At 45.7% G+C, this 27691-nt stretch overlaps 1 protein-coding gene across 1 annotated transcript; it reads right to left on the bottom strand.

Moving 5' to 3' along the window:
- Window positions 1-2407: 2407 nt before the first annotated feature.
- TBKBP1 (TBK1 binding protein 1) lies at window positions 2408-26321 on the bottom strand. The gene is given in 10 exon segments (XM_074261316.1): window positions 2408-4346; window positions 6448-7160; window positions 7365-7483; window positions 22867-22900; window positions 22903-22927; window positions 23562-23749; window positions 24262-24442; window positions 24749-24853; window positions 25365-25487; window positions 26038-26321. Coding segments are annotated over 10 exon segments (1842 nt in total). The 5' UTR covers window positions 26263-26321; the 3' UTR covers window positions 2408-4217.
- Between the last annotated feature and the right edge of the window lie 1370 nt (window positions 26322-27691).

Here is a 27691-nt window from a genome sequence, read left to right on the forward strand (position 1 = left end):
TGTAGCCCAGTTCCGACTGAGGGTGGAGTAAACAACAAAGCCAACTCTCCAGTCTGAATCAATAGAGGTATGTTGTTCCACAGATAAGTATAAAAGGCAAAATGGTCCCCAAATATTTTTTTTGTTTGTTTAAGAGATGCAGTTTTGATTTACTTGTGATAATGGTTGGGTCCAATGTCCTGGAGACTCAGAACACTTTAGACCAAGGGTATGCTGGATCAATCCTAATCCACAAAAGACAGTTAACATTTTTATTGAGCATTTATACTTTGGAATCCCCTTTGCAAGAGAGGACCAAAGGGAAGAGAGATCTTCCTATAATATCAGATGTCAAAAAGGAGAAATTCAGAGAGAGAGGTTTTCTGGGAGAACACAGAATTCAGGGCTAATTAGAATAGCAGTTAAGGATCAAGGCTCTGGGTGGGAACATCTCATGGCAAACCTTGGTGAACCTGAAAGATGAGGAAGGTAAACCTTTAAATGAACTTCACTCTAGAAAGGTAGATTCTCTGCTACAACCAGACTTGTAACACTGAGCTTGTGACTCCCAAGGGGCACTTGTTTGAGGATCCTGTGGTCTTGGGGATCACAGAAAGCCATTTGTGGGCTTTCTTTGTTCTCCTTTCTGGGTCATTCATGTAAAGAAAGGTCCTTCCAAAACACCATTCATAGGTTCACATTCTTAGAACTGGGGAGAATGTTATGGGTCACCTAGTGTCAATATCTTCATTTTTTAAATGAGAAGAGGAAGCTCAGAGAGGATGTGACTTACCTAAGAGCACATGGTCAGTGAACCTAAGTCCTCTGACATTTTTCAAGAACTGAAGCAAAAGGAGACTCTGAACTAAAAAGACAAAGAAAAACCCCAAAGATTCTTTGTGCTATAGTAGGAAAGCTATTTGTCATAGGTCTTTGACCCCAAGGACTGTTATAACATGCAAACTTTGTCACCCTCCCAAGGCACAACAATTTGAAATGTAGTGGCTTCCCACTCTTTGGAGGTCTAAATACCTACATGTGGGGCATGCTATAGTTAGTTATTTTCAGATGTATTTTTCTAGATGGTTGATGAGATCAATGCTCTCTGACTTGAATCTCTTTTCATTTTAAACTTATCATCTATATTAAGATGAAATCTGGTAAGCCCCAAGGCCTGCCATACCTCTTGAGCATAACCAGGTAGCTAAACCTAAAGGTGGTTGGAATGGGGACCAAAGGAAATTATGTGTAGCCCAGTGTCTACTGAGGATGTGGGTAAAGAAAGCCAACTCTCCAATCTAGAGGCTGCTGTCTCATATAGAGGCATGTTATCCCATAGATAAGTCTAAAACACAAAATGATCAAAATTTTTTGTTCTATTTAACATGTATGGGACTACCTGCCATCTGGGGGGGGGGAGGTGAGGGAAGGAGGGGAAAGGTTGGAACAGACTTTTTTGCAAGGGCCAATGTTGAACAATTACCCATGCATATGTTTTGTCAATAAAAATCTATTAAATTTTTTTTTTGTTCATGTATTTTTGATTTTGTTGATGGTTGGGTCCAATGTCCTAGGGATTCAGGACATTTTAGATCAAGGCTATCTATACTGGATAATCCCTAACCTACAAAAGCCAGTTAACATTTTCATTAAGCATTTGTCCCTTGGAAATCCAAATAGTTAAAAAAATCAGGGATTGTTTTGTTAGCTATTTAGAATTAAGAAACTGTTCAAGCAAAATAAACTTGAAAATTTGTGTGCATACACATATGCCCTCCAGAACCACACCCCTGGTTCAGACCAAAAAGAGTAGATGCTTCAAAGGGCTATGTGGTCGAAGTCCTTTTAGCTTTTCCTACCACTTCAAGTTGAGTAAAAATAGTTTGACCTCTCAGACCAGAGCTCTATCCTGAACAAAGCTGCCCAACCTCTTTTTCTTAACTATTTGGCTTACCCCTTCTTTGGGGGCAGAGGAAGAGAAAAGGATTTCAATGTCATAGGTCTCCCCTTTCCGTTTTTGCTCACCCTTGAGTAACATGGAAAAGGAGAAATTAAAGTAGTTACAGATAATGGGCATAATGCCAACAAAGGAGCAACTGACTATACCAACAAGCTGTTAAAATATAAGCATCAAGGATTTCTGGGATTCTTGGAGTTTCTTTATGACTGTTTTAGAAAATCTGTGCTCTTCCCTTTCTATTCGTGTGACCCCTTTAAGGTCACGTGAATACATTTTGGAAACCACAAAATCTGGAGATTATCTCCTTGTTATCTATGACACTCTCTCCATCCATAAGAACTAGCTTGCCTGCCTCTTTCAGGTACTACTTTGAATTATGTTGGAGAGGAGGATGAAGCAAAAAGGAGGGGGCATGGAACCAATATTTTTCCCAAAGGGGAAGGAGCGGGATCATGCACATGGGACAGGTGATTTTTATTTGGACTTTTATTTTGTTCACAGAGCACAGGGCCCCCCTCTCCCTCCTCTCTTGTGCCTCTTCCCCTCCTCCAGGGGAACTTTCAGGTCCAGATGATACAGCCAGGTCCATGTGTCTCTGGAGTTCTTGCAGCCTTTCTCCCTCTTGCATCCATACCCAACACCCCCAGAATAGAGGCAGAGGGTTAGGAAACCAGAGGTCAGGGAGGGCTGTGATGGTCAGGGGGATTCTGGAAGAGTTGGATCAGAACTGTACATGCATTGAAAGCAGCACTCTTCCTCCTCTGACCACCAAGTAGTGGTTGTGGGGGGAGGGGGGAAGTTGGTCTAATCACTGGGGGGTCGGGCTCTCGCTGTGGGGAGTTCCCCTTCTTGGCCCTGGGGGTCTTCCCTCCCCCCTAGCCCGTCCCCTCATAACCATCCTTCTGGGATTTATCAACTCTGAGGTAGATTTTACAGAGGGAGTGTGGGTGGGAGGTGGGGAGGGGAAGCAGTAAAGGGAGTTAGCTCTTTTTTGAAGCAGATCTCAGCAGCCTGCCCTTGGCCAATAATTCTCAGGGTTGGGCTGGGTCCAGGTGCCCATGTGGGCACTGGGGAACAGTTTGGGCTGCCTACCAACCCACCCACTTTACAGGAATCCGGTCTGACACCCAGGAAGCAATGCCAATGTCCATGCCTGATCTGGCACCAGCCCTTTCTGGGTTCCCAGGGCACTTGTGGTAATGGGGTCTGGGCAAAAAGAGAGGGGGGATCTGCCCCACCACTATGTGAGGTGAAAGTTCCAGGAACTCAATCAGGCAGACATTTGAGCCTCTGGATCCAGCAAGTTGAAACAAATGGTACCCATTTGGGGGGGAAGGGGGAGACCCTGCCAACCTAAGCTGGAACATCCAGGGTATCTTCCTAATGCAACCCCATCACTACTCAGTCTCTCTCTGTGTCTCTGTCTGTCTGTCTGTCTGTCTGTCTCTCTCTCTCTCTCTCTCTCACACACACACACACACACACACACACACACACACACACAAAATATTCTGCTATTCTGCTCAGGTCCAGGAAGGCAGTTAATCATCCAATCCCTGCTGGGGGGCAGTTGGGAGTAGGGGAGAAGGGAGAGAGGGAAGACCTTTCTAGGAATAGTATAGGGAGAGGTAGCCCTGGGATGGATGGAGGACAAACATGTACAGAAGGAGAGGGATGAGGGGGTGGCTATATCTGGTATTTTCTCCCCTGGGAACCCCACTCCAGGAGACTCAGTGCATAGGGAAGAGTTGGCATCTGACATCAATGCCTGGCAGGGCTGAGGACCTGGAATGAGAGTGGGGCATGGAGGACTAAAATGGGGTGAAATGTGGCAGAGCTACAACACATCACAGACACATCTCCAGGGTGGGCTGGGGCCTTTCGGAGTTCACAAATCCCCTTCCTTCCCCCCTCCCCCATTAGCCCAACAACACTGGAGATTTTACTGCATCCAACACAATTTGTGAACAGGAAGGACAAAGAGACTCACAGGGAGATGGAGCACCCTGACCCTTTCCATCCCAGTCCCCCACTTCCCTGTAAAGAAGCCAGAGAAGGGGTGGAAGGGGCAGGGAGTAGATCTTGGCAGCTCCTCCTAGGATGAGCCAGAGCTATATGGTGACCGGCAGCATGGTAAAGAGACAGCACACTTGGCCAGAGTAGCAGAGGTAAGGGAGGACGGATCCTGCGAGAATCATGCAGCATTCAAAGTAGGGGAAATGGTGGTCTGAAGAGGTGGGAGAAAATGAATGGTCAACGAGGGGAGGGTGGGTGTGCCTTATATCTTGCTGTTCTCCAAGTGCGAGTCAATGTGTTTGATGAGTGCATCGTCTGGGTACCCAACGGGAAATCCCAGCTGACAGAGAGGGCAGCTTCGGATGTCTGAACCCACAGTCTCCATTAGCAACTGCAGGGAGAGGGAGAAAGAAGGGGTCATTCCTGAGGACTCTCTTTGCACCACCCCCAATCATCATACTTTCCCCCACTTTCTCCTTATTTCTTACTCCTGGGTCCCACCTCAACTCAACTTACATATCAGTATACTAAAATATAAACTTTAGGATATATAGATAAATATACAATATTGTAAATAAATATATTTATATAAATAATAAAGATTTTAATAAATATTAAACATTAATGAACAAAAATAAATTGATAGGAAATATAAACTTACATTTTTCTGTTTTGTATCCCCAGTGCCTAGAACACAGTTAGATACTCTAATAAATGCCTTTGGTCCACTTGCATTATAAAGAGCATGGGGATCAGTCCTCTATTCCTCCTCAAATTCCAGCCTGGCCAGCTGACTCTTCAATGTCCTCCTCTCAGTCTATCCTTGTTTTAACTACCATTTTCTACAGTTAACTCTTTCCTCCCTTGGTTTCCATTGTTTTCTTAACTGAGGCACCATATATCTCCAGGAGAATGTAAGCTCCTTGAGGGCAGGAACTATTCACTTTTTCCTTTTACTCTCTAGTCTTTGCTCTCAGTTTCCTGACCCCTGATTCCTACAAGTGCTTTCCATATTCTCCTACACTTGCCCCATAAATATGGTATCTCTGACAGCGCTGACATCAGTTCTCTCTTCTCTCTTTCTACACACTCTCCATGACTTCAATCATCTCTATGTAGATGATATAAATCTATTAATCCCAATCCCAATCTCTCTTCTGATATTCAATTTTGAAATGTCCCTGGCTAGACACCTTTCCAGGACAAGAATCTTGAACTCAGCAAGTGCAAAACTGAACTTCACATCGAAACTAAAATCTCATTTTTCACAGGAAGCCTTTTCTGATTCCCCCACTGTTGATTATTTTCAATCTATTATACATTATGCTATACCATATATTAAATAATTATTACATAATTGCACATATATAAAACAAAATAATTATATAATTACATATTTTATTATGTATCTTGTTTGTATATAGTCATTTATATGTTGTCTCTCTCCCTCCAGATTCTAAGTGCAAGGATCGTCTTTTGCCTTTCTTTGCATTCCCAACGATTAAACACAGAGGCATACTTTAGGTGCTTAATAAAAGTTTATGGACTAATTCGTTCATCTTCCCACTTCTCTACTCTCCTATTTTCACTGACAGCATCATTCAGTCTAGAAACCCTCCCGATCACGGAGGCTGGAGCTTCTAGATCACGGAGGCTGGAGCTTCTAGGTTCTCTCGGGGTTTTTACACACACACACACACACACACACACACACACACACACACACACACACACACATTGAATTGAGCTGGCACAGTGGACAGTTCCTGGGTCTGGAGTCAGAAAATTCAAGCTGAATTCAAATCCTGTCTGTGATACTTCCAAGCTATATGATCCTGCACAAGTCCCTTAACCTGCTTGCTTTCATTTTCTCAGTTGTAAAAGGAGGCTGATAACAGCACCCACCTCCCAGAATTATCGTGAAAATAAAATGAGACATTTGTAAGACTATGAACTCCTAGCGGGCACTTAACAAATGCTTGTTTCCTTTCTTCTTTCAAGGCCCTACTCCGGGGGCCACCTCATCCGTCAAGGCTGCCCTGATCGGCTTCAGGTGAAAGCAATGGCTCCCTCTGCCAATTCTCCCTGGGGGTTTGAGCTGGAGTTTTCCTTTGCTATTATGGTCTCTATTGTGCTATACATTGTTCCCCACCCCAGTACACTCCAAGTCCTTGGAGGGAGGAACTGAGGCAACTAGGTAGCTCGGTGGATAGAGCACCAGCCTTTAGTCAGGAGGCCCTGAGTTCAAACCTGGCCTCAGACATTCACACTTCCTAGCTGTGTGAATCTGGGCAAGTCACTTAACCTCAATTGCCTGAGCTGGGGGGGGGAAGAAAAAAAAAAAAAAACTTAGTTTGGCATTGGGTATTTTGGTGGCTCTGTGGGCTCTCAGGCCTGTTGTTTGTCCAAGTGCTGGGGACTTGAAGAGAGTGGGCACTCTGTGACCGCCCATCCCCCCCTCCCCCGCCTCGGCCTCCCCAGCCCTCACTCACGTTGATGGACGGCCAGGACTGGGCATGTTCCGCGTGGGTGTAGGCAGCAGTGGGCGTCTCGGGGATGGGGAAGCCGGCGCAGAAAGAAGCACAGCGGATAGTGCCTGACTCTGGGCTGGGGGGGCTGGGCACAGCCCACTCTTCCTCTTCTGAAGACTGCTTCTCAAACCGAAGCCGGATGCCTTCAAAGGTGCTTCGGGGGCTGAGAGGCCGGCTGGGGTTGTAGAGCTCCCCGCCGTAGGGTCGGGGCTTGGGCAGCGTCGAGGCCTCGGCCTGCAGCCACGCTCCCGCGTAGCCCGCCCCATCCGCCACCTCCGAGTAGCTACGGCGCCCCTGGAAGCCGGCTTTCACGTGGTGACTGGGGGGCTTGGCATAGGCCAACTCCACCAGAGTCCTCTCCCCTGGTGGGGGCCGAGGCGGGGGAGCCGGGCAGGGAGGGTGCACAGGAGAGCGGCGCTGGGGGGCCGGGGACTGGCATGGTGGGGGGGGCGGCAGAGGCACAGGGGAGCGGCGCTGGTGAGCAGGGGATGGACCGGACGGCGAGGCGGGGGAGCGGCGCTGTTGGGGGGAATGGCACGGCGGGACAGGGGAGCGGCGCTGGGGGACTGGGGACTGACACTGGGGCCCGGGCGGGGGAGCCCGAGCCGGCGGGGACGGCGAAGGGCACTGTGGAGATGGGGTGTGGCGCTGGGAGAGAGGGGAGTGTCTTTGGCCTGAAAAGGAAAACAGGATGGAATGGGAGGATGAGGGGAAAGTCGAGCCTTCCCACCCCAGGGAAATGGAAAGACCCAGCATGCAAGGAAAGCCGTTAAGGTTGGGACAAGGTTCAGAATGGCTGCCGTGACCCCGCAGAATCTAGCTAGTCCAGGTTCTAGTCCTGCCCCTTCCCACCTGCTCCTCACCCAGGGCTCGCTCACCGCTCCTCTGGGCTTGTTCCTGCAGCAACGTCCGCAGAATCCTCCCCTGAAGGGAGCTGAGCTCCCGGAGCCGGCCCAGTTCCTCGGTCAGTTCTGTGTAGGCCAGAGCCAAGTTAACCCTATGGAACGTGCAGAAAAATGAGGCATGGAGTCCGGACAAAGTCTTGCATATATCTTATGATCACAGGATGATTAGGGTTTGGAGCTCTAATTAGTAAGGGGCAGTCAAGGCTCTGGCTCAGGCATCATCATGGGGATCTAGAGATCTCTTAGAACTTTTAATCTCTGATTGGCCACGGTGTCCCTGAGGGGCAACAAGAGGAAGGAAGAAAGCTGGGTCCAAAATAGACACATTACCCCGCAATCTTAATTGGACTTTCCTCTGAACCCCCAAACAATTCCCCTATTAGACTACCCACTTACTCCTAGGGTCCCACGTGTGTTAGCCCCACTTGAAAAAATTTGCAATCACACCTTGGCTAGAAGGGATCAGAAGTAAGAGACCACTTAGTCCGACTCCCTTCTTTGACCAATGAGAAAATTGAAGCTCAGAGATGGGAAATGACATGTAATATATAATACTTAATAAGCATAATAGTCACGAATGGAACTTAGAAAAATGATGGAGATCTCGAATATATAAATGGTCAAAGAACAAGTTTCAAAGGAAGTAATTTAAGCTATCTACAATCATGTGGAAAAAAAGGCCCTAAATCACTAATAATTAAGAGAGAAATAATAAAAGCAAATCTGAAGTTCTATTTCATACCTATCAGAATAGCATAATTGACAAAAAAAAAGAAAATTATAAATGCTAGAGGGGCAGTAGGAAAACTGACACCAGTTTACTGCTGGTAGACTTAGCCTTTCTGCAAAGCAAGTTGGAACTCTGCCCAGAACATTACCAAACTTGTATATATACACTTTGAACCAGCTATACCTCAAAGAAGTCATAGAAAGAGGAAATGGATCTATATGTACAAAGATATTTATAGCTTATTTTTTGTAGTAGTCAAAAACTGGCAACTACTGGTGTATCCTTACATGGCATGTAAATAAATGGAATGTTATTGCACCATAAAGAAGGATAAAATAGATAGCTTCAGAGAAAACTGGAAGTATCTTTAACTCCATCAGTTGATGGAGAACAAAGTGAACAATTGTTCAATGAAAACAATTTTATACCATGACAATAATACTATAGAGAAAAACAAATTTGAAAGACTTTAGAATTCTGACCAATATATAAGTCCAGTATAGTGAAGATGAAACACAAACTTCCTATCAGTGAGGTGACAAATGTACAAGGCAGAGACAATTTTCCAAGATAGTTAATATGCAAGTTTTTTTCCTCCCAGACTATATAGTTATGTATTAGGGGCTTTTTTATTTTAATTTATTTGAGGTGGGAGAATATATTATTTTTTAAATTCCTAATTGAAAATAAAAATAAAAAGACACTCCCTTCTTTCCCAATGCCACATGCTATCTCCACAGATAAATTACAAAAATTATTGGGAAAGAGGCCAGTTGAGGGCAGTGAAATCTTTTTAGAACCTGAGGGTCTGAACTTTTTTATCCAGGACATAAACACAGTTTAGCCTTTAAGGGAAGACTAGGAAAGCAGATGGGGAGAGCAAAAGGGGGAATTGGAGAAAGAGAAAGCCAAATAACCTTGTGAGGTTTTATAAATTCTGGCATAAACCAGAGACATTCTTAGGGTCAAAATATTCTAGAGGTCAAGAGAATAATTCAATAACTTACATTTATATTAACAAATAGCTCACATTTCTGTGTCTTTTTAAGATTTACGTATTACTTTCCTCAAATTGTATAAATATTTCCATTTTACAGATGGAAAAACTGAGACCCAGATTAAAATGACTTAGGATCACATCAATATATCAAGAATCTGTCTCTTCTATAACATCAGGTGTCATTGATTAAATGGCATTCCTAGTCACACAGCCCATAACTATCTGAGAAAAAATTTGAATCAAAGTTTTTCCTCATTCTAAGTTGATTCTTCTTCTATCCACTGGATCATATTATCTCTGAACCAGAATCAACAGCTAATTAAAAAATATCTCAGCCAAGACTTAAATGCAAATTTTCAATGGATAGGGCAAATTCTGCCTCAGACACTTACTGCAATGGGTAGCCTTATGCATGTCATTTAAATTCTCAGTGACTCAGTTTCTTCAACTACTAAAAGTAAGGAGTGAGACTCAAAGGTCTTTTCTCAATCTATGATCCTATGACAAGTGTGGTTTCCACTGTAAAGAACATAGTCTCTGAATGGCTACAAACTCAGCCAGGGGAACCATTGCTACATAAGAATAAAGAGCTTGGGCACCATCCAGACAATCTTTGCTGGACAGAACCATCTATATTCACTTCTAATGCCTTCACTGTGGTGTCCTTTTTGTGAATTTGCTTTGCTGTGTGAATAAGTCCTAGAGGAGAAAACAAACCAAACCTATTATCTCATGTTGGGGAGGGGGAGACACTGGACTTGACTTAAAAAGACTTGAGCTGGTACTTGTTCACTGTGTGATATTGCATTTCCTGAATCTCAAGTTTCCTCATCTGTAAAATGGATCTAATAATAAAGATAATATCGGTCTCACTAGACTGTTATGAGGATAAAATGAGATCCAAGATCTAAAGTGATTTACAAACTCAGAGATTAGAACCCTCTGAACTGTTTTCAATAAACACTTGGGGGGGAGAGCAGTGCTGGGACAGTGGAGGGGAAGTGGATGAGGTTAGGGCTTCAGAGGGCAGGAAAAGCTGGGCTACCAGAAAGAATGACTGAGTGGCTCACTTGTTTGAACATCAGGCTGGGTTGGTAGAGGAGCCTAAGGGTGGATAGGGACAAAACCCCCTTAAACAGCAACATTATTTTTAACTCATTCAATTCATTTTCCTGCTAGTGAAGGGAAAATTAGGGCCCTGAGTCTCCAAAGGAAACCAGCCTGCCCCTAGAGAATTCTTTTCCCAGAAAGAGTCCACCCAAATGTGTCCTGGTCCAAAATAGTAAATAGAATATTTTAAAGAAGGGTGGGCTTCTTTCTGTCTCCACTACCTATTACCATTGTGACTTTGGTCAAGTCACTCAAGTTCTCCTTTCCCCTACTGGTTAAAAAATAAGAAGATTTATGTTTTGCCTTCACACATATAATTGATAGCTTATTGCTTGCTTTTCTCAATGGGTGGGGAAGGGGGAAAGGAAGGGAGAGAATTTGGAGCTCCAAATTAAAAAAATAATGTTAAAGGTAAAAATTAAAGGGGAAAACAAAGGCAATAAATTAGATGAACTCAAGAGTCTCTTCCAACTTTCATCACTATGATCCCTTCTAGAATGAAGAGTGGGCACAGATGAAGAAATCCAGGGTAAGAGGGATGGCTGGCAGGAGAGAGAATGCTCCCTCTTTGCCTCTGCACTCTGCAGGCCCTGCCTCATCCCCCAAGTAACCTCACAACATGCTCAGCATATTTAAGTATTCTGAAATCCTGAGTACCTCCCAAGTCAGTCTGGAACCTCCCTAAAGTAGGGACCGTTACTCCTCCTTGCCCCAGAATTCAGCCTAGCTCTACCCCACAGGGGACACTGTCCAAGGTGTTGATTGATTAATTTATCCACCAGCCAAAGACAGCTGAGATGTAGTTTAAAAAAATACCCTAGACTCCTGAAAGTCAGGAGTCCACCCAATTCTAACCCATTTTGTAAGCTCAATAAGTCACTTAACTTCATTGTTGTCATTTAGTCAGTTGATAAATAATTAAGTACCTACTCTGTGTCTAGCACTGTACTAAGCACTGGGATACAAAGGTAAAAGCCCCTGTTCTCAATGAAATGATAATGAGCCTCACTTTCCTCTTCTGCAAATTAAAGGGATTGGATTATATTATGTCCCTTCTACAGCCCAAACACTTTATGGTCCTCTCCACCTTTGTCCCATCTGCCTAGATTTCAGGTGACAGATACAGGTCGGTGCCTTCACACCCAGCTCTCACCCCAGGGTCTCGGAAATCTCCCAATGTACCTCTATTTCTTCACCTGACAGTCTAGATTTCCAAGTTCCTGTCACCTCTCCCTTCCTCTCTATTCCCTCCTAACACTGCTTCTGCCATCATCACCCTAGATCCTGCCAGTCACACTGCAATCTAAGAGTAGGGCTGAGAGCTGTCACCCCTTCTTGGTCAGACAAAAGGAGGGGAGAGGGAGAAAGGAAAAGATGAGGCCAGAATTCCTGGTTGGGGTAAAACAGGGAGTGAAAAATAGATTGAGAAAGAGAAGCTTTAAGGAGAGAAGATAGGGAAGAGAAAGCCCTCCTCTAAAGACTACCAGTTATTTCTGGACATACTGGGCCAATGGGGGGAACTGAGACTGTTCTCTATCTACAGTATTGGTTCCCATAGGCCTTCCCCAAACAGGTCCTGTTGCCTTCTTAGGAAGTTCTCCCACGAACACTCCCTATTCCTCCAAATACACACCTTTTTATGCTCAAGACTACCTCCCCAAAAGTAGAGGCTTCTGAATATCCTCTATCTCTTTCCTCTCCACCCCCCCCAGGATTGTGCCCCAGATGCCCAACAAAATCAGGTTGAGATGCCAGGCCATATTGTGCCCAGTGGGAGAAACCTAGAAGCAACATGACTCATGTTGGAAACACTGCAAATTCAGTGGGGAAAAAAAAAAAAACTAAACTAAACTAAACTAAAACTCACAAACACGCAGAAAAATGTACATAAAACACACACCATTTCCTGAGGTTCTGGCCTAAACTTGAGTGGAGTTTTTCTTTCCCCCTCATCAAAGTTATCGGTCTCCTTAAATTTCTTTCTATGCTCTGTTTAGTCTTCTCTTTTGCTTCATCACATTTTATCCAGAACCATAGCTACATGCGGATACATATGACTCCTCCTGAAATATAAGCTCCTTGAGTGCAGAAATGGCCATTTTTCATCTGTATTATTTTAGAGCTTTGTATATATTACATGCTTAATAAGTGTTTATTAAATTGAATTGGGAAAGGAATAGAAATGGAAGATCCCAGGATTGAGGATTTAGAACTGGGAGGGATCTTAGACATCTACTATAGCCTCCTGATTTTATGGGTAATGAAATGGATAATGGTAAAATAGATTGTTACACAGCTAATCAGTGGCAGAGTCAAGTTTAAACCCAAGGACCTCTTACTCCAAATTTACATTGCTTCCATCTGCTTTTGTTTGGCCTGATAATGAAAATGATAATGATAAATATTGTTGTGAGGTCATTTTAGTTATGTCCAACTCTTTGGGGTTTTCTCAGCAAAGATTCTAGAATGGTTTGCCATTTTCTTCTCCAACTCATTTTACAGATGAGGAAACTGAGGCAAACAGTGTTAAGTGACTTGCCCAGGGTCACGGCTGAGGAAGTATCTGAAGCCAAATTTGAAACTCAGGTCTTTCTAACTTCAGAAACAGTACTTCATCTACTTCATCGCCTCACTGCTTTTAATAATAATAGCAAGAATTAAGAAGCATTTGATATGACAGGCAAATTATTATTCCCATTTTACAAGTGAAAGATTACATACATACAGCTAAGTATCAGAGATATTACTCAAACACAGAGATAAAACTCAAATTCCCCCTTACTCTAAGACCAAGATTCTCCTAAGAAAGGGTAATATCAACAATGCCCACAAACTGCCCTGGATTGATGGATGGGTGGGTGGGTGGATGGATGGATGGATGCATGGAGAAGAAACCTGGGGTAGAAAGACTTAAGAGGACTTTATATTCTTAACACAGAAAAGAAAGTGCTAAATAGATAGGTTTGTGGAGCTGCATAGAGATGGGACTATCTCAAAGTCTACTCTGGTTAGTTTGAATAGAAAAAGGCCACAATTCCTACAGATTCACTTTGTTGAGCCAACACTTTCTGAAGATCCAAAGGCCAAAACACAGGGTTGCTAAGGGGCTCCAAATATGGGTATCCAAGCCATTAAAGAATAAATGAATTCATCCATTCATTGATTCAATTAATATTTCATCAAATCATAAAATAAATCATAAAATTGTGGATCTTAGCAATGGACAGGACATCCAGAGATGATCTGGTCCAACTCCCTGTTGGGACATAGACAAGGGAGAACATTGAAATGGGAAGCAGGAGATCTAACCAGTGGGGTCTCTGCCATTGATAACTATGTGTAAATTACATCCAGAAGACTGATCTTTAGAACTGGAAGGGCTTTCAGAGACTCCCGATAGATTGTTTTCTCTTCTTTAATATGAAACATTCTGCATTCTTACATTCTCTATATAGAGGAGGAAAGTGAGGTTGAAGGAAGGGGACATGTCTTGCTCAAGTTCAAACAGTTATCAAGTGGCATCAATGAACTAGAAAAGCCACACCAGGATGCGCCACTGGACACCTAGCATCTACACAGGAGTGTGTGCTATGTATTTTACCTGTTAGGATTAGAGTTGGGTCAGTCCAATCCAGGATAAAGGTTAGAATTAGAACCAGTAGGGAAAATGTCAGGAGTAAAGTCAGGGTCAAGAATTTGTTTCAGCTCAATTCTGATGGATGTGGCTCTCTTCAACAATGAGATGACTCAGACCAGTTCCAATTGTCCAGTAATTAAGAGAGCCATCTACACTCAGAGAGAGGACTGTGGGAACTGAGTGCGGTTCACAACATAGTATTTTCACTCTTTTTGTTGTTTGCTTGCATTTTATTTTGTATCTCATTTTGTTTCTGTTTTGATTTGATTTTTCTTGTGTGGCAAGATAATTGTATAAATATGTATGCATATTTTGGATTTAATATATATTTCTTTTTCTTTTTTCGGAGGCAATTGCAGTTAAGTGACTTGCCTAGAGTCACTCAGCTAGGAAGTGTTAAGTGTCTGAGGTCAAATTTTGAACTCATGTCTCCTGATTTCAGGGCTAGCGTTCTACCCACTGTGTTATAATTAACATATATTTCTATCATGTTTAACATATATTGGACTCCTTGGCATAAAGGGTAGAGGGTGGGGGAACATAAGGTTTTTCAAGGGCTAATGTTGAAGAATTGTCTGTGCATATGTTTTGAAAAATAAAAAGTTTTAATTAAAAAAAATAACCATTAAAAAAAAAAAGAATTTTTTCTGCTGCAGGGGCAGCTAGGGGGCACAGTGCCCTGGAGTCAAATCCCACCTAAAACACTTACTAACTGTATAATTTTGGGCAAATTACTTAATCCAAACTGCCAAAGTCAAAACAAGGATTAGGGTCAAGAATAGGATAAGGTTTAGAATTAGGGTCAGAGTCAAGATCAAGAGTAAGGTAAGAGTTAGGATCAAGTTCCAGAATTGAAGTGAGTGACTTGATCCCCAGCTCTATAGCTAGCCCCTCACCATAACTGTCCTTGGGTCACCCCCACTCTGGGTACAGAGAAGCAACAGACCAAACTTTCCACCAATGGTTCAGCCACACCCATCCTTGCCCTTCCTACCCCTAACCCCAGGGGAGGCCGCCGGGCCACCAAGGCTGTGGAGCGGACTTTGAGGTTATAGGGCCAGGAGGAGGAGGAGGAGGAGAAGAAGGAGGAAGTTGAAGCACAGCAACCAAATGATCTACCACTTCCTCCAGGGTGCTTCCCCCCTACACCTTCTCCACCTCCCACATCTTTGCCCCTCCAACTCCAGCAGATGGTTCCTAGAATCTCAGTCTAAGGAGCAGCTTTTTCCCATTTTTCTTCCTCCCCTCCAGAAAACCTTATGCAATATAGCCAAACTAGAAAATTGCATAAAGGACCTCTCAGGATCTGAGAAACCCCCAAAGACCTCCCAAAGCCCACTTCTAAGAGCTCAAGTGTTTTTTTCCTAGCCTGGACCTTGGACACAGGGCACCTAGGTAGAGGGAGGAAGAAAGAATAAGAAGGGACTCTAAGGAACAAGGAGTAGAGAGTTATTTTAGCACAGCTGGCTATTAAATCTTCATGAATCAAATGCTATTAAAAATCAATTGCTCAGTCATTTGGTGTCAAGCATGAGGGATCCCTCAGGGAATTTTCCGTCTGGGGAGATAGCCCTGTGTGACATCTTTCCCTTCATTTAGAAGTAGGGGAAAAGTTATAATGACTAAGGTTCTAAAACTCCCCAATTCACTGAAACTCAAACCATAAAGCGCCACCTCAAACACCCCAATATCCCTATTCTCAATATAGTGATGGCATTGGAAGGAGAAATGATGGAAAGGGCTGTAGATTCCAAACAGGAGTTGTAAGGGAGTCAGGGAGTAGGACACAGAGGGAATGAAGGGTGTCTGAGCTCAGTCCTTATTTGATGCTACACTGTCCCTTGGCCATTATCTGAGACAGAGTTTCCATTTTCTCTTATGGACTTCACACCTCTCCTCTGATAAACAACCGCAGTGAATGCAGAGACTTGTGGGTAAAGAGGGAGGGGGTGAAGCTATAAGACAAGGAGTGGGCAAAAAGTGGGGCAGAAACCCTGAGCTCCAGCTACAGGGAGAGGAATTAAGCCTGAGGCCTGTCCCACCTCATCCCTGGAGATGTCTAAATTGTTCTTCAGGGAGAAAAGGAAACATCAGAAGAAATCTTCACTCCCATTCAGTCCCCTTTCCTTAGTCTGCAACTTTGGACTCTGCTTTATGGTTCTATCTCCTGAAGTATCAAATTGGAAGACAGCTGGGGCTTCTAATGTCAAATGTGCTGAGTAACACTGAAAAGACTATTCAGCCTCCCAGGGTCTTCTTGCTCTCAAAGACTAATGTCTCCTAAACTTAAAAAAAATCACAAGAGAGATAATCTATAGCCTAAATAACCCGCCACCTTTATAATCCAGACCTTGTTATGTAAAAAAAGATAAATTCCTCCACAGGCTTCATTAGTAGAAGCAGAGAGTTCTGAAACAGGGTATTACCTTTCTATTGTCCACTACCCTGGTCAAAGGGAGAAAGTAAGGGAACAAGCATCAATTAATCTTCCACAGTATACCAGGAACTGTACAAATATCTCATTTAATGAGGACCCATCAGGTGAACTCTGTTCAATTATGGGCCTCACATTTAGAAGGGATATTGACAACAGATTAAGCTGGTCAGGATGAGAGAGTAGGAACAAGCATTTTTTAAATACCTATTATGTGCTAGGTTATGTTCCAAACACTAAACAAATATTATTTCATTTTATTCTTATAACAATCCTGGGAAGTAAGTCCTATCATTCCCATTTTACAGATGAGGAAACTGAAACAGAGATTAAATGGTTTGTCCAAGGTCATACAGCTAGGAAACACTATGATTGGATTTGAACTTAGTCTAGCTCCAGCAGAACTTGTAATGTCTAACTTAGAAATGAGAGAATCTAAGGGGTTCAATAGCCAATTTTCTGTTTAAAAGGCTGTTGTGTGAAATAAACTTTTTTGAGTAGCAAAGAACTGGAAACAAAGGAGATGCTCATTCGTTAGGGAAATGTTAAACAAATATGGCATCATAAAAACAAGGAATATGAAGAATTCAGAAAAGTATAGGATAGTATAGAAAACAATGTGGAATGATGCAAGTAGAACCAGAATAATAATATACTCAGTGATTACAATGACATAAATGGAACAAACCAAAAACCCAGCAGAATTCTGTGCAATTCTAATGACTGAGTTAGTTGGAGAAGAGCTGATAAAATATACTCTTTTTTCCTCTTAGTAGAGGTAGAGGATCATGGCTGTGGGACAGTATTCCTGACTGACCTGCCTTTTTCTTTGTTCTAAGGGATGCCTTGATGGGGAGGGGAGGGACTTATTTGGAAATGAAGGTGACATAAAAAGAAAAGATGTCAATACAAATTCCTCTAGGCATATTTGAGTGAGGCTAGTAGAGAATGTAGAAGATATTCCTACATCTACTGGAAGGCTGAATTTGATGGCCTGGAAGTACCTTCCATCTCTAAGACTATGTTATAGACTGGTATGTTAAATGTGTTTGAAGAAGGGAGGTAAAGGCTGAGGAGGGAGAGAAAGGACTGGATCAGGCCTGGGCCTGAGTCATAAGTCTCTAAATGATGAGAAGGGATAAGGTAACAAGGAGAGAAGAGGACACAGGGAATAGGTAAGTAGCCAAAAGGAGCTGAGTTTAGAAAAGCTGAGTTTATTAATTAAAAAAAATTTTTGGTGAGGCAATTGGAGTTAAATGACTTGCCCAGGGTCCCACAGTTAGGAAGTGTTAAGTGTCTGAGATCAGAGCACGAGCTCTATCTACTGCACCATCTAGCTGCCCCAGGAGTTGGGTTTATAAGAAAACTACCTGTGGGAGTGAACTGTTAACAAGATTTCCTCCCAGGATTAAATAACTCTTGTCATCCTTAGGCTGCCCACACCTTTCAGGGCTCAGAGATACATGCCTGTGTAGGGTTAGCTGGAGCATAATGCTGTGTCCACTGTGGCAAAGCGGGGAGATGGAGGCACAGAGAGGGAGAGGAAAGTGGAAAACTGGCTTGTGAGGGATGGACAGAAGTTGGTTAGAGTTCAGGAGGGAGAAATAGGCTTGAATGATGGTCTTCATGACTTAAGAATTTGTCTCCTTTGAGCCCAACAAAGCAAAACAGCAGTTAGATATGAAAAAGTCAATGACAGCAATGGGATACCAGGCTAGAGGAGAATGCAATTCTTGTGTAGATGGAGAGGAGGTAAGGAGCAGTCCACTACCCCAACTAGCTGCCCTGCCCAAAGCCACTGGACTCTTGGCCTTGTGGTTATACTTATATCATTCACAATGCATGATGCTTTTCCTTAGGGGCCATCCAGGCCAGGGGTTGGCAACCAGAACCTTAAGTCATTAGTTCCATATATTGGATTCTTTTAGCTAAAATAAGCCCTCCAATGGACCCACCAATACTGCTGGCTCTTTAATGTGCAAATTCTGACAACAAGGACTGGAGAATAGGGCTCATACCTAGAACTTAAATGGCTCAGGGCCCAACTACAGTCCCAGTCATTACTATAGTCAGCAAAATGAAAAGGAAAAGGAAACGGGCATAAGTTTGTAAGATATCGGAAGGACTGCAAGTGAGCATCTTCTTTCTCCTCCCCTTTCCCCACTCAATACTTTACTTAATTCATTTCATAGAATTTTGAACTGGAAGAGAATTTAGAAGTAATTTTATCCAACTTCCAAGGCTCAGAGAGGAAAAATAGCTTGTAAGATTACATTGATAGTAAGTAAAACTCAGGTTTTCTAACTTTGACTGGGGTGTTCTTCCCTCTTCACCATACTCAGCCTGCCCACAAAAACAATCCAATCTTATCAGTTGTCTTTCCCAGAAACCAGCTTTGGCAATCCAAAAACAGCCATCCTAGTGTTGACAATCCTAGTGTCCATCCTTACTTAGCAGCATCCCCGCCATTGGCATAGACAGTTCAGTAGCCATACTTATAGCCTCTTCCTCCTCTTTTCCTTTCTCCTTTCTTCCTTCTCTTCTTCCTCCTCATCTCCCTCTACCTCCTTTTTCCATTCCTCCTTCTCCTCCTCTTCTCTTCTTTTCATCCTCCATCCTCCTCTTCTTCTCCATTCTCTCCTTCCTTGCCCTTGTCCTCCTTCATTTTCTCCCCTTCCTCCTCCTCTCTCCCTCCTTCCCTTGCTCTTCTTCTTCTCTCTGCTAACCCTCCTCCCTCTCCTTCCTTCCTCCTTTTCCTTCTCTTCTTCCTCTTTCTCCTTTTCTGTCAGTTCCTTCAGGTTCCACATAACCTCAAGCTCCTCCTCTCTTTCTAGAAGAATAATTAGCTAATCAGATAAAGTTCTTTGTATGTCATAGAAAAAGACAGGGTAAGAGCTGAGCTCCTCAAGGCCCTCACTCTGGTTCCTAGATAAACCACATACACATTTGTAAGTGCTTTCCAGAAACAAAACATTTGACTTCTTAGCATACTGTATTAACTTAAAGGATTATCAAATCCTTTGTATCAAAAATTATGGGAAGGAATTGGGACCACATAATGTCACAGTTAAAGGGACCTTAGAATATAGACTATAGCATGACATAGAACGTCAGAGCAGAAAAAAAATCTTTAAAAACAAAAGACCAAGCCACATTGCTAGGGTAGAAACTGGAAGTCATGGCGGAGTGCAGTATGGAGGAGGGTATCTTCTAAAACTGCTTCTGAGTACTGATTCCTTTACCCCTCTATCTGAAAAGGGTTTCATCATCCTGCCCAATAGGTATGTAAGGAACCTTAGAATATAGAAGCAGAGTGCCAAAGCAAGAGAGGGCTCACAGGCCATCTAGTCTAACCCCTCCATTGGGGTTAGATGAGGAAACTGAGGCCCTAAAAGAGGAAATGGTCCAAAGTCACACAATATCACACAAAGTGTGATTACTTAAGTTAATTGTTAGCTAAATTGGTTAGACCAAGAAATCAGGTCTTCTAATTCTTAGTATCTTCACCCATGTACATACACATATACATCTAGAGTGAGAAATGCCAAATTAACCTTGCTTCATATACTTACAATATTAAAAGTATACACACACACGTATATATGTGTAGGTATATATAATATATATAAAAACCATATATTACAGCTCTTTCAAACATTATTTTCCAAAATTATATTTTTAAAAAGGATTTCTTCTTTAAATATCTTCCTGGATCTGACCTCTGCCTATACAATTAAAGAGTGAATTTTCATCTCTCACGGACACTTTCATATAGTAGCTGCTAGAAATTTGACACCCTTCCCTCTAACTGGGCTGCCCTAAGGGCTTACATCTTTATATACTTATTGATTTCTGGTCTCATTCCTCAAGGTGGGCCAGAAGATAGACCAGCATTCATCCAGCATCTCAGTGACAGAGCCAAGACTGGTTCCCAAGACCCTCAGATTCTCCTAGTGCCCTTGGAACTAGACAAAGAGGAGAATTCCCACTCTGTTAGAGGTGACTTAAGAAAGCAGAAGGATGAAGGAGAAGGAAGGGGCTCTTCACAGCTAGAACTCCTCATGCTCACTTTACCTAGAAACATCTTTCTCTTTTGTCCCCAAGGCAGCTACACAGACTCTAATAGAGAGAGCAGACAAGGGTTCTTAGAACAAAACATTGAGCTGGAAAACCTTTAGAAGTCACCTAGTCTAAAACCTTCATTCTACAGATGAAGGAAGTTTTGTGGCAAGAAATCCAGGTGTTAGGATTCCCAACTCAGAAAGGGTTTTCTGGACAAAGGCCACATTGCTTGGATAGAAACTGGAAGTCATGGTGGAGTGCAGTGTGTGTGTGTGTGTGTGTGTGTGTGTGTGTGTGTGTGTGTGTGTGTGTGTGTTTCTGAGTACTGATCCCTTTACCCCTCTATCTGAGAAGGGTTTCATCATCCTGCCCAAAGGTATGTGTGTATGAGGAATCCCAGATCAGTTTAGGACCTAATTTGTTTAGGCAAAGAGGTGGTCCTGATAATCCAGGAAGGTGAATGCTGATAGGCAGAACTCTGAAAGGCCCAAGCCTTTGGCACATTGTGTGATGTGATCCTGATTCTCTCTGGGCCTCCAATTCTCCTACCCAAAAGAAGGAAGTCTTTGCTACGACCTCATGTAAGTACAGGATTTGAAGTAAGTTTGAACATGAATAACTCTGAGCTTTTCAAAAGGCAAGATTAGAAATGACTTAAAACCTGGTTATTGTTCACAGCCCATGGGGAAGCCAGTCCTCATGCTATAAACACATGTCCTCTCCAAGAGACCTTGATAGTATTATAATATCAAACCCTCCTGCTCCTATCTTAGCTTCAGTCTTGGTCTGATTCTTAATGTGCCCTTCACAGATTGGAATCCTACCCCTACTGTGTGACTCCAGGGGAGCTTCTGCTTTTTTCTGTGCCTCCCCTTTTTACATACCCCATCCCCATCCCTATCCAGAAGCAGAGAAAAGACATGGCTCCTGCCTGACCTCATCCCTCTCTGTTAGCAGGAAAGGAAGAAGGACTTAAGCCTAACATCCTGGTGTATATGAGAAATGAAGGGCCAGAAGACTTACCCATCGGCACACAGCTCATTGGCAGCAGCAAAGCAACTGAATCCCACCAAGGAAACAGTCTAATCCTACTCTCAGAAGAGCAGAGGGTTGGGCATGAAAAGAAAATTAAGGGAACTTCCCCAAGCCCGAACTCCACCCCCAGCTCTCACCTCCTTCCCACCTCACCATAGAAAAACCACAGGAGGAGAAAAAGTCACTTCAGGAAACCCAAACAGCTCCCCCTTAACTGCTGGGCACTGAGACAAAAGTTCCATGAGAGCAGGAGAAGAGTTAAACCCTGTGTGGAAAGGCAGAGTGGGCACTGGAAAAAGGCATGAGACTTAAGGGCTCAAGAGAAACCTGAGTATGAATTCCACTTCTGACTCAGTGCTACCTGTGTGACACTAAGTAAGTCATTTCACTTTTCAGACCTCAGCTTCCTCAGTTATAAAATATAGATAATATGTAGTTGTTGGAATAATGGGACTATGTGTATTTGTTTGAATATATTAAAATGTGATATAGTCAATGGTGGCACAATGGATAGAGTGCCATTCCTGGAGCTAGAAGGACCTGAATTTAAATCTAACCTAAGAAACTTAACTAGCTGTGTGACACTAGACACTTAATTGTTGTCTGTCTCAGTTTCCTCATCTGTAAAATGAGCTGGAGGAAGGACTGGCAAACTGCTCTGCCAGGAAAAACCCCAAATGTGGTCATGAAGAACAACAAACAAACAAAATCTTAAAAGACTCTGATCAATGCAATGACTAAATACAATTCCAGAAGACTCATGTTGAAACATGCTGCCACCTCCTAAGAGAGGGGTGATAGGTTCAGTGTGCATATTGAGATGTACTTTTGGGGGGGACATGGTCATGAAGAATCAGACATGATTGAATAACATGTTACAAAAACATAGTTGAGGAGGAGGAGGAGGAAGAAGGAAGAATGAAGGAGGAAGGAGGGGGGGAGAAGGAAGAAGAGGAGGAGGAGAAAGAAGAGGAAGAGAAAAAGGAGGAGGAGGAATAGAAGAAAGAAGAGGAGGAGGAGGAGGAAGAGGAGAAGGAGAAGGAGGAAGAGGAGGAGGAGGAGGAGGAGGAGGAGGAGGAGGAGGAGGAGGAGGAGGAGGAGGAGGAGGAGGAGGAGGAGGAGGAGGAGGAGGAGGAGGAGGAGGAGGAGGAGAAGAAAAGAAGTTGTTGCATAGATTGACTTCATAGTCAGGATGATCTGCTCCAATACATATTAGCTGTGTCACCCTGGACAATTCACTTAATCCTGGACCTCCTTTCCCCAAGCAATTCTCTGAGACACTGAAAAGCAGTCATGGTCTCCCTTGGTAATGAAGACTCTGCATGGAAATTCTCTACACAATAAATCACAGGGCCGGTCCCTGCCCCTCCCCATCATCATCATTATGAAATCGACACTGAGGGTTCTGGCGGGTGCCCTGACTGGAGTCAAGGAAAGGATGGTAAGGCTGGGAGGCATAGAACTTACTGGTCATCTCCAACCCTCTTCACCCAGGCCATCTCCGCTCTGATTGGTTGGAAGCCAAATCCTAAGAGAGAAGAGGTTAAAAAGCGCTGAGCGGGAGAAAAGTTTACATTGCAAGAGCAGACCACATTGAGAGACTTCAGACTCTGATGGAAGCGATGAAGGAAGGATACAATCCTGGAGCACCGTGGCGAAACCGGCTGCCCGCCTCCTGAGAGAGAGGCTCTTGTGCATATTAGCCATGCTTTTGGGGACATGGCCAGTGTGGACAGGCGAAAGTCTGAGGACGCACAATTATTTTGTTTTTCTTTCTTTTTCAATGGGATGGGATAGGGTAGGGAAGGTGGGGGAAAGAGAAGATGGATTTTTTACTAATTGGAATATAAATTACATAAAAATCACAAAAGAGCGAGACTTTCAGACCGAATACACATGGGATCTCGTCTCTGGGGCACAGCCCCCTACCCCACTGCCTACCAGACTTCCTCTGCAAACGGGCATGACTGGTATGGGGGAAGGGCAGCTCTCCCTGGATGCTTCCAGGTGGCTTCTAAAGGGCCTTCCCGGTCTCTTCCCCCCCCCCCCCCCCCCCCCCCCCCCCCGCCTTGTGCCTCATCTTGCCCCTCCCCCAACCTGGATCCCGGGGATCTGGGAAAGAGGAGGCAGACCAGGGTCAGATGTGGTGCCGGGAGGCGTACCTGATCCCTGCTCTCCTGGAGCTGCTTCAGCTCTCCCTGTAGCCGCTCACACTCAGCCTGGAGCTGCTCTTCCCGGAGCTGAGCCCCCCTCGCCTCCCCTCTAGCCGCTTCCAAAGCCTCTTCCAGCCGCCTCCTCTCCAGCTCCCCAACACTGGGCGGGCTGGGCCAGCCCAGGGAAGGCTCTAGCACTTTGGGAGGCAGGCGGGGGTCAAGAGAGAGAGCAGACAGAGGAAGGGGGAGGGCGGGTTCAAGGTCAGCTCTGGCCAAGCCGGGGGCTGCCCTCCCCGCCCTCCCCCCTTCCCCAGCCTCTGCGATCAGACATCCAGAGCAGTAGGAGAGGTCTCCCTCCCACGGCATCCAAGCCGCCCGGCAGGGAGGGCAGCTGAGGGGGCGGGGGGCGGGGGGCGGGGCGCCTCTGTCCAGTATCTCAGCGCCCTCTCCGGGGTCCTCCGCTATCCCAGGGTATACTAATTCTCAACCAGGTCCTCGCCTTCCGCGCCCCAGCCCAAAGAACGCCGAGCCTGGGCGGGCAGTGCCCTCTGCCGGCCATCGCGGAAACGCTCGGGGCCTTTAGTTTGGCAACGGGAAGAGCGGGGGAGAAGTCCCGGGGCAGCAGTGGTGTCTGTGTGGTGACGGAAGGGGTTCCCACGGGATCGGGGGGGAGGGGAAGGAGGAGGGGGAGCCCTCAGGGGGATCTCACCATGACCAAGGCCAGGCCCTCCGCGTAGTGCCAGGTAGTGGAGGTCAAGGTCGGGGTCAGCGTGGGGAGGAGCTGCCGGAGGGCTCAGGCTGGGGAAGGCGCCGTCCCCACCTCCCTGGTGCTGCCGGAGCTGCTGCTGCAGGCCACAGATCTGCCTCAGGTGCGTCTCCACCAAAGCCCGCTGGAGGGAGACAGGACGCCGGGGAGTGGGGGGAGTTCGGTCCTGACCCAGACCCCCCCCCCCCCCGGCCCTCACTGACCCGCGTCCCTGGCGGGGATCGGGGCGCACTTCCCCCCCCAGCCTCCCGGGTCTGGGCCAGTCTCCGAGCAGCCAGACTCCGTAGCATGCTCCCCGCTTCCTTCCCCAGCACCACTGAGGCACGGACTGCGTCCCCAAGCCCGTCTCACCCGCTCCCGCCGAGACGCCCCGCTGGCACCCAGCCGCGGGAGCGCCCGCCCGGCCCGGCCGTCCCGCCCCCGGCCTCACCATCTCCCCCAGCTCGTTTTCCAGGTCGCTCTTCTCTACGCACAGCTTCTCATACGCCTGGATCATCTCCCCCAGCTGTTCTTCCTGCTCCTTGCTCTTCTGGAGCTGCTCCGGAACCGGGAAGCGGAGGGAGGGGAGACAGGGAGCAGTGGGGTCAGAAGCTGGCAGAAACGCCGCAGCATTGTTTTCAGTGTCTTAGGATTTGTCACATTTTTTCCCCAGGAAATATAAGGAGTAATGCAACTGTTATCATCTCCCTCTGTCCAGATGAGGAAACTGAGGCTCGGGGTTGCATCAGTTTCACACAGTTGTAGTCTATTTCAGACCACCCGCAGGTAGTTTCACCTTTAGTTAAACATTGCGGGATTCAGCGTGGGGAGGCCTATTTGCTCAGTGCTAGTTAAAGCTAAGGGCCCTAATCCCAAGACCATAGCCCTGGTGGAGGGTTTCTCGGGGTCCTAGTTTGTCATCCCTGCCGTCCACCTCAGCAAGAAGGGGGAGGGGCGAATGCAGCCGACTCTGGGCAGGGGGAAGAAGTACAATCACATCTGAAATCCGCCCCGGGAGGAGAGCTGAGAGAACCTGCGGAGGGCAATCCTCTGGGGACAGGGCTCACCTCATGCTGGAACTGATTGAGTCGCTGCTGTAGACTGGACTTTTCCACCTCCAGCAGGGAGCCTTCCTTAATTTCATACAAAGAGAAGTTGTGCTCATCTCCAAAGTCACCAATCACAGGGTACTGCAGAGGCAGAAAAGAAGGTTCTCAAAAGGGACCCATCGAGACCTTTGACCCACCGGTACCATCCCTGAGGGTCACCTCTCCTGCTGCCAGAATGTCTCAGCAGACCCCTCCTCCAGATCCCTAATTAATCTTCTCCCAATCCCTCTCATGCCTCCGGCATGCACCCTTGGCTGAACACCATTCTCAGATGTCTCTCAGAATGGTCCTGCCTGGATCTTCCCACCAGATTTCCCAAGTCTATCGCTAGCAGAACCCACCAAGAGGTGTCCTCAGTGAGGGAGATCTATGAACCAGATCTTTGTATTCTCTAGCCAAAACCTCCCACTGAAGGTCCCTAAGAGGCAGATCATTCCCTTGATAACCTTTTTGGAGGATCAGGTGATCTGATCTCTCCACACTCTCCCACGAATAAAACACAATAGCAGAGCCCTCCTGGGGGACCCCTGAAAACCAATGGGACCAATAACCTGATTCCTCCACCAGGGCCCTTGATAAGATCCCTCCCTGAAAGAGTGGGGATGGAGGGAGGCCTTGGATGGCCCCTGACCTTGATCTCATACACCTTGAGTCGGCGCCGTAGGGTGGCATTCTCCCGCTCCAGCCCCCCCAGCCGCTCCTTGATGTCCCCGTAGGCTGTGATGAGTGCGAAGTGGGAGGCAGAACACATGTCACTGCCCAGCACAGGGCCCCCCGGCCCATCCAGCCACACCTCGCCGGACCCCAGCGCCTCCTGGGTCAAGATGCTGATGTCGTCCTCAAACATGGATTCCATGGCACTCAGGTGAGGGGCAGGGGCCCTGGTGGAGCCACCTGAGGGGGTTGGGGGGAAGGGGGAGCCAAGGTCTGCCAAGGGCGCCCAATACCAACCCCCCCCAGCCCAACTGGGAATGTGGGTGGGTGTGTCTCTACCACATGGCTCATCCACATTCCTTGTATCTCCGAGTTTTAAAGCCTTTTGGGACATGAGGACAGGGGACTTCCCAGTTCCATAATGAGAGGGACCCCAGGCCAGAGGGGAAGTAAACTCTAGATAAAGTCCAGCTAGGCTGTGGATAGCCTCAGGTCTAAGAACCCAAAGCCTAAAGACCTCATTCCTCCTTTTCTAGTAGCCCCTGGTGGGTTGTAGTGGGGGGTGACAGTCATTCTGTCCAAACCCATAACTCCATGAAAGCTAAAAACAATCCTACTCATTACATATAACATTCCTATCCCTACCCCAAGGGCTACTGAAACCATTTTCCTTAGAAGCCAGGGATCTCAGACCTGTCTCCCTTCCTCGTTAAGGGATAAGGAAACTGAGGCTACAGCAGAAAGGGGTTGGGGAATATCAGAAATCAATTATGCCAGTACTCAGGATCCTGGTGCCCCTATCTTACCTAACCCAATTCCCCTCTCACAGCTCCCCAACAAGTTTCAAATACCTTGCAGCCATGCTCCTGATCCCAAGTTCTTCCTGTCCCTAAGTCTCTTCCCCGAAGGATCAACAAAGGCCTCCAAGAGTATCAGTTCTCTTAAACTCCCAGCATCATATCCTCTCCAGCCTGTCCCTCCACCCTATTTCCTCCCAAAGGATTCCAGAATTCAGGAAAAGGAAATGCCCTCCCTTCCCCCCTCTACTCTTTCCAAGCCCTCACTAGAAATGTAGATAGTCAGTACTCATGTTCTGCCCATGTCTAGGGCCCAGAGAGAGGAAGGAAGGGAGATGAGGTCTGGACTCAGGGATTCATTGTCAGGCTTGGTGAGGGCTCAGTGTCACTAACAGAGGATTTGGAGTTAAGGAGAGAGGGCTCAATTCTGGAATGAGAGGCCCTGTGTTAATGATGAGTGGGTTCAGTATCAGAGACAGAGGAAGCTCACTTGTCAGGGACAAAGGCACCCAGTTTCAGTGAAGGGGGATTCAAGGCTGGCTATCAGGGAAGTGAAGGCTAGAATTCAAGGATGAGAATGTATGTTAGGGATGGAGGAGGGGAGGAACTTCAGTGCAGGATGAAGGAAATCCATTGTAAGGATCAGGGGGTGGGAGGCATTCATTGTCAGGCAGGTATGGGATGGGCACTTTTGTATGAAGGGTGAGAGGCTGAACCTCAGGTTTTAGGAAGGGTTTCAGGGTCAGAAGGGAAGGTTCAGTGATAGTGATGATGGTCTGGCTTAGATTCGATGGAGCACCAATTGCTGATTTATTTCTCCACAAAAGAAAATGG

The sequence above is a fragment of the Sminthopsis crassicaudata genome, chromosome 4 (assembly GCF_048593235.1).
Source record: "Sminthopsis crassicaudata isolate SCR6 chromosome 4, ASM4859323v1, whole genome shotgun sequence".
Taxonomy (NCBI): Eukaryota; Metazoa; Chordata; class Mammalia; order Dasyuromorphia; family Dasyuridae; genus Sminthopsis; species Sminthopsis crassicaudata.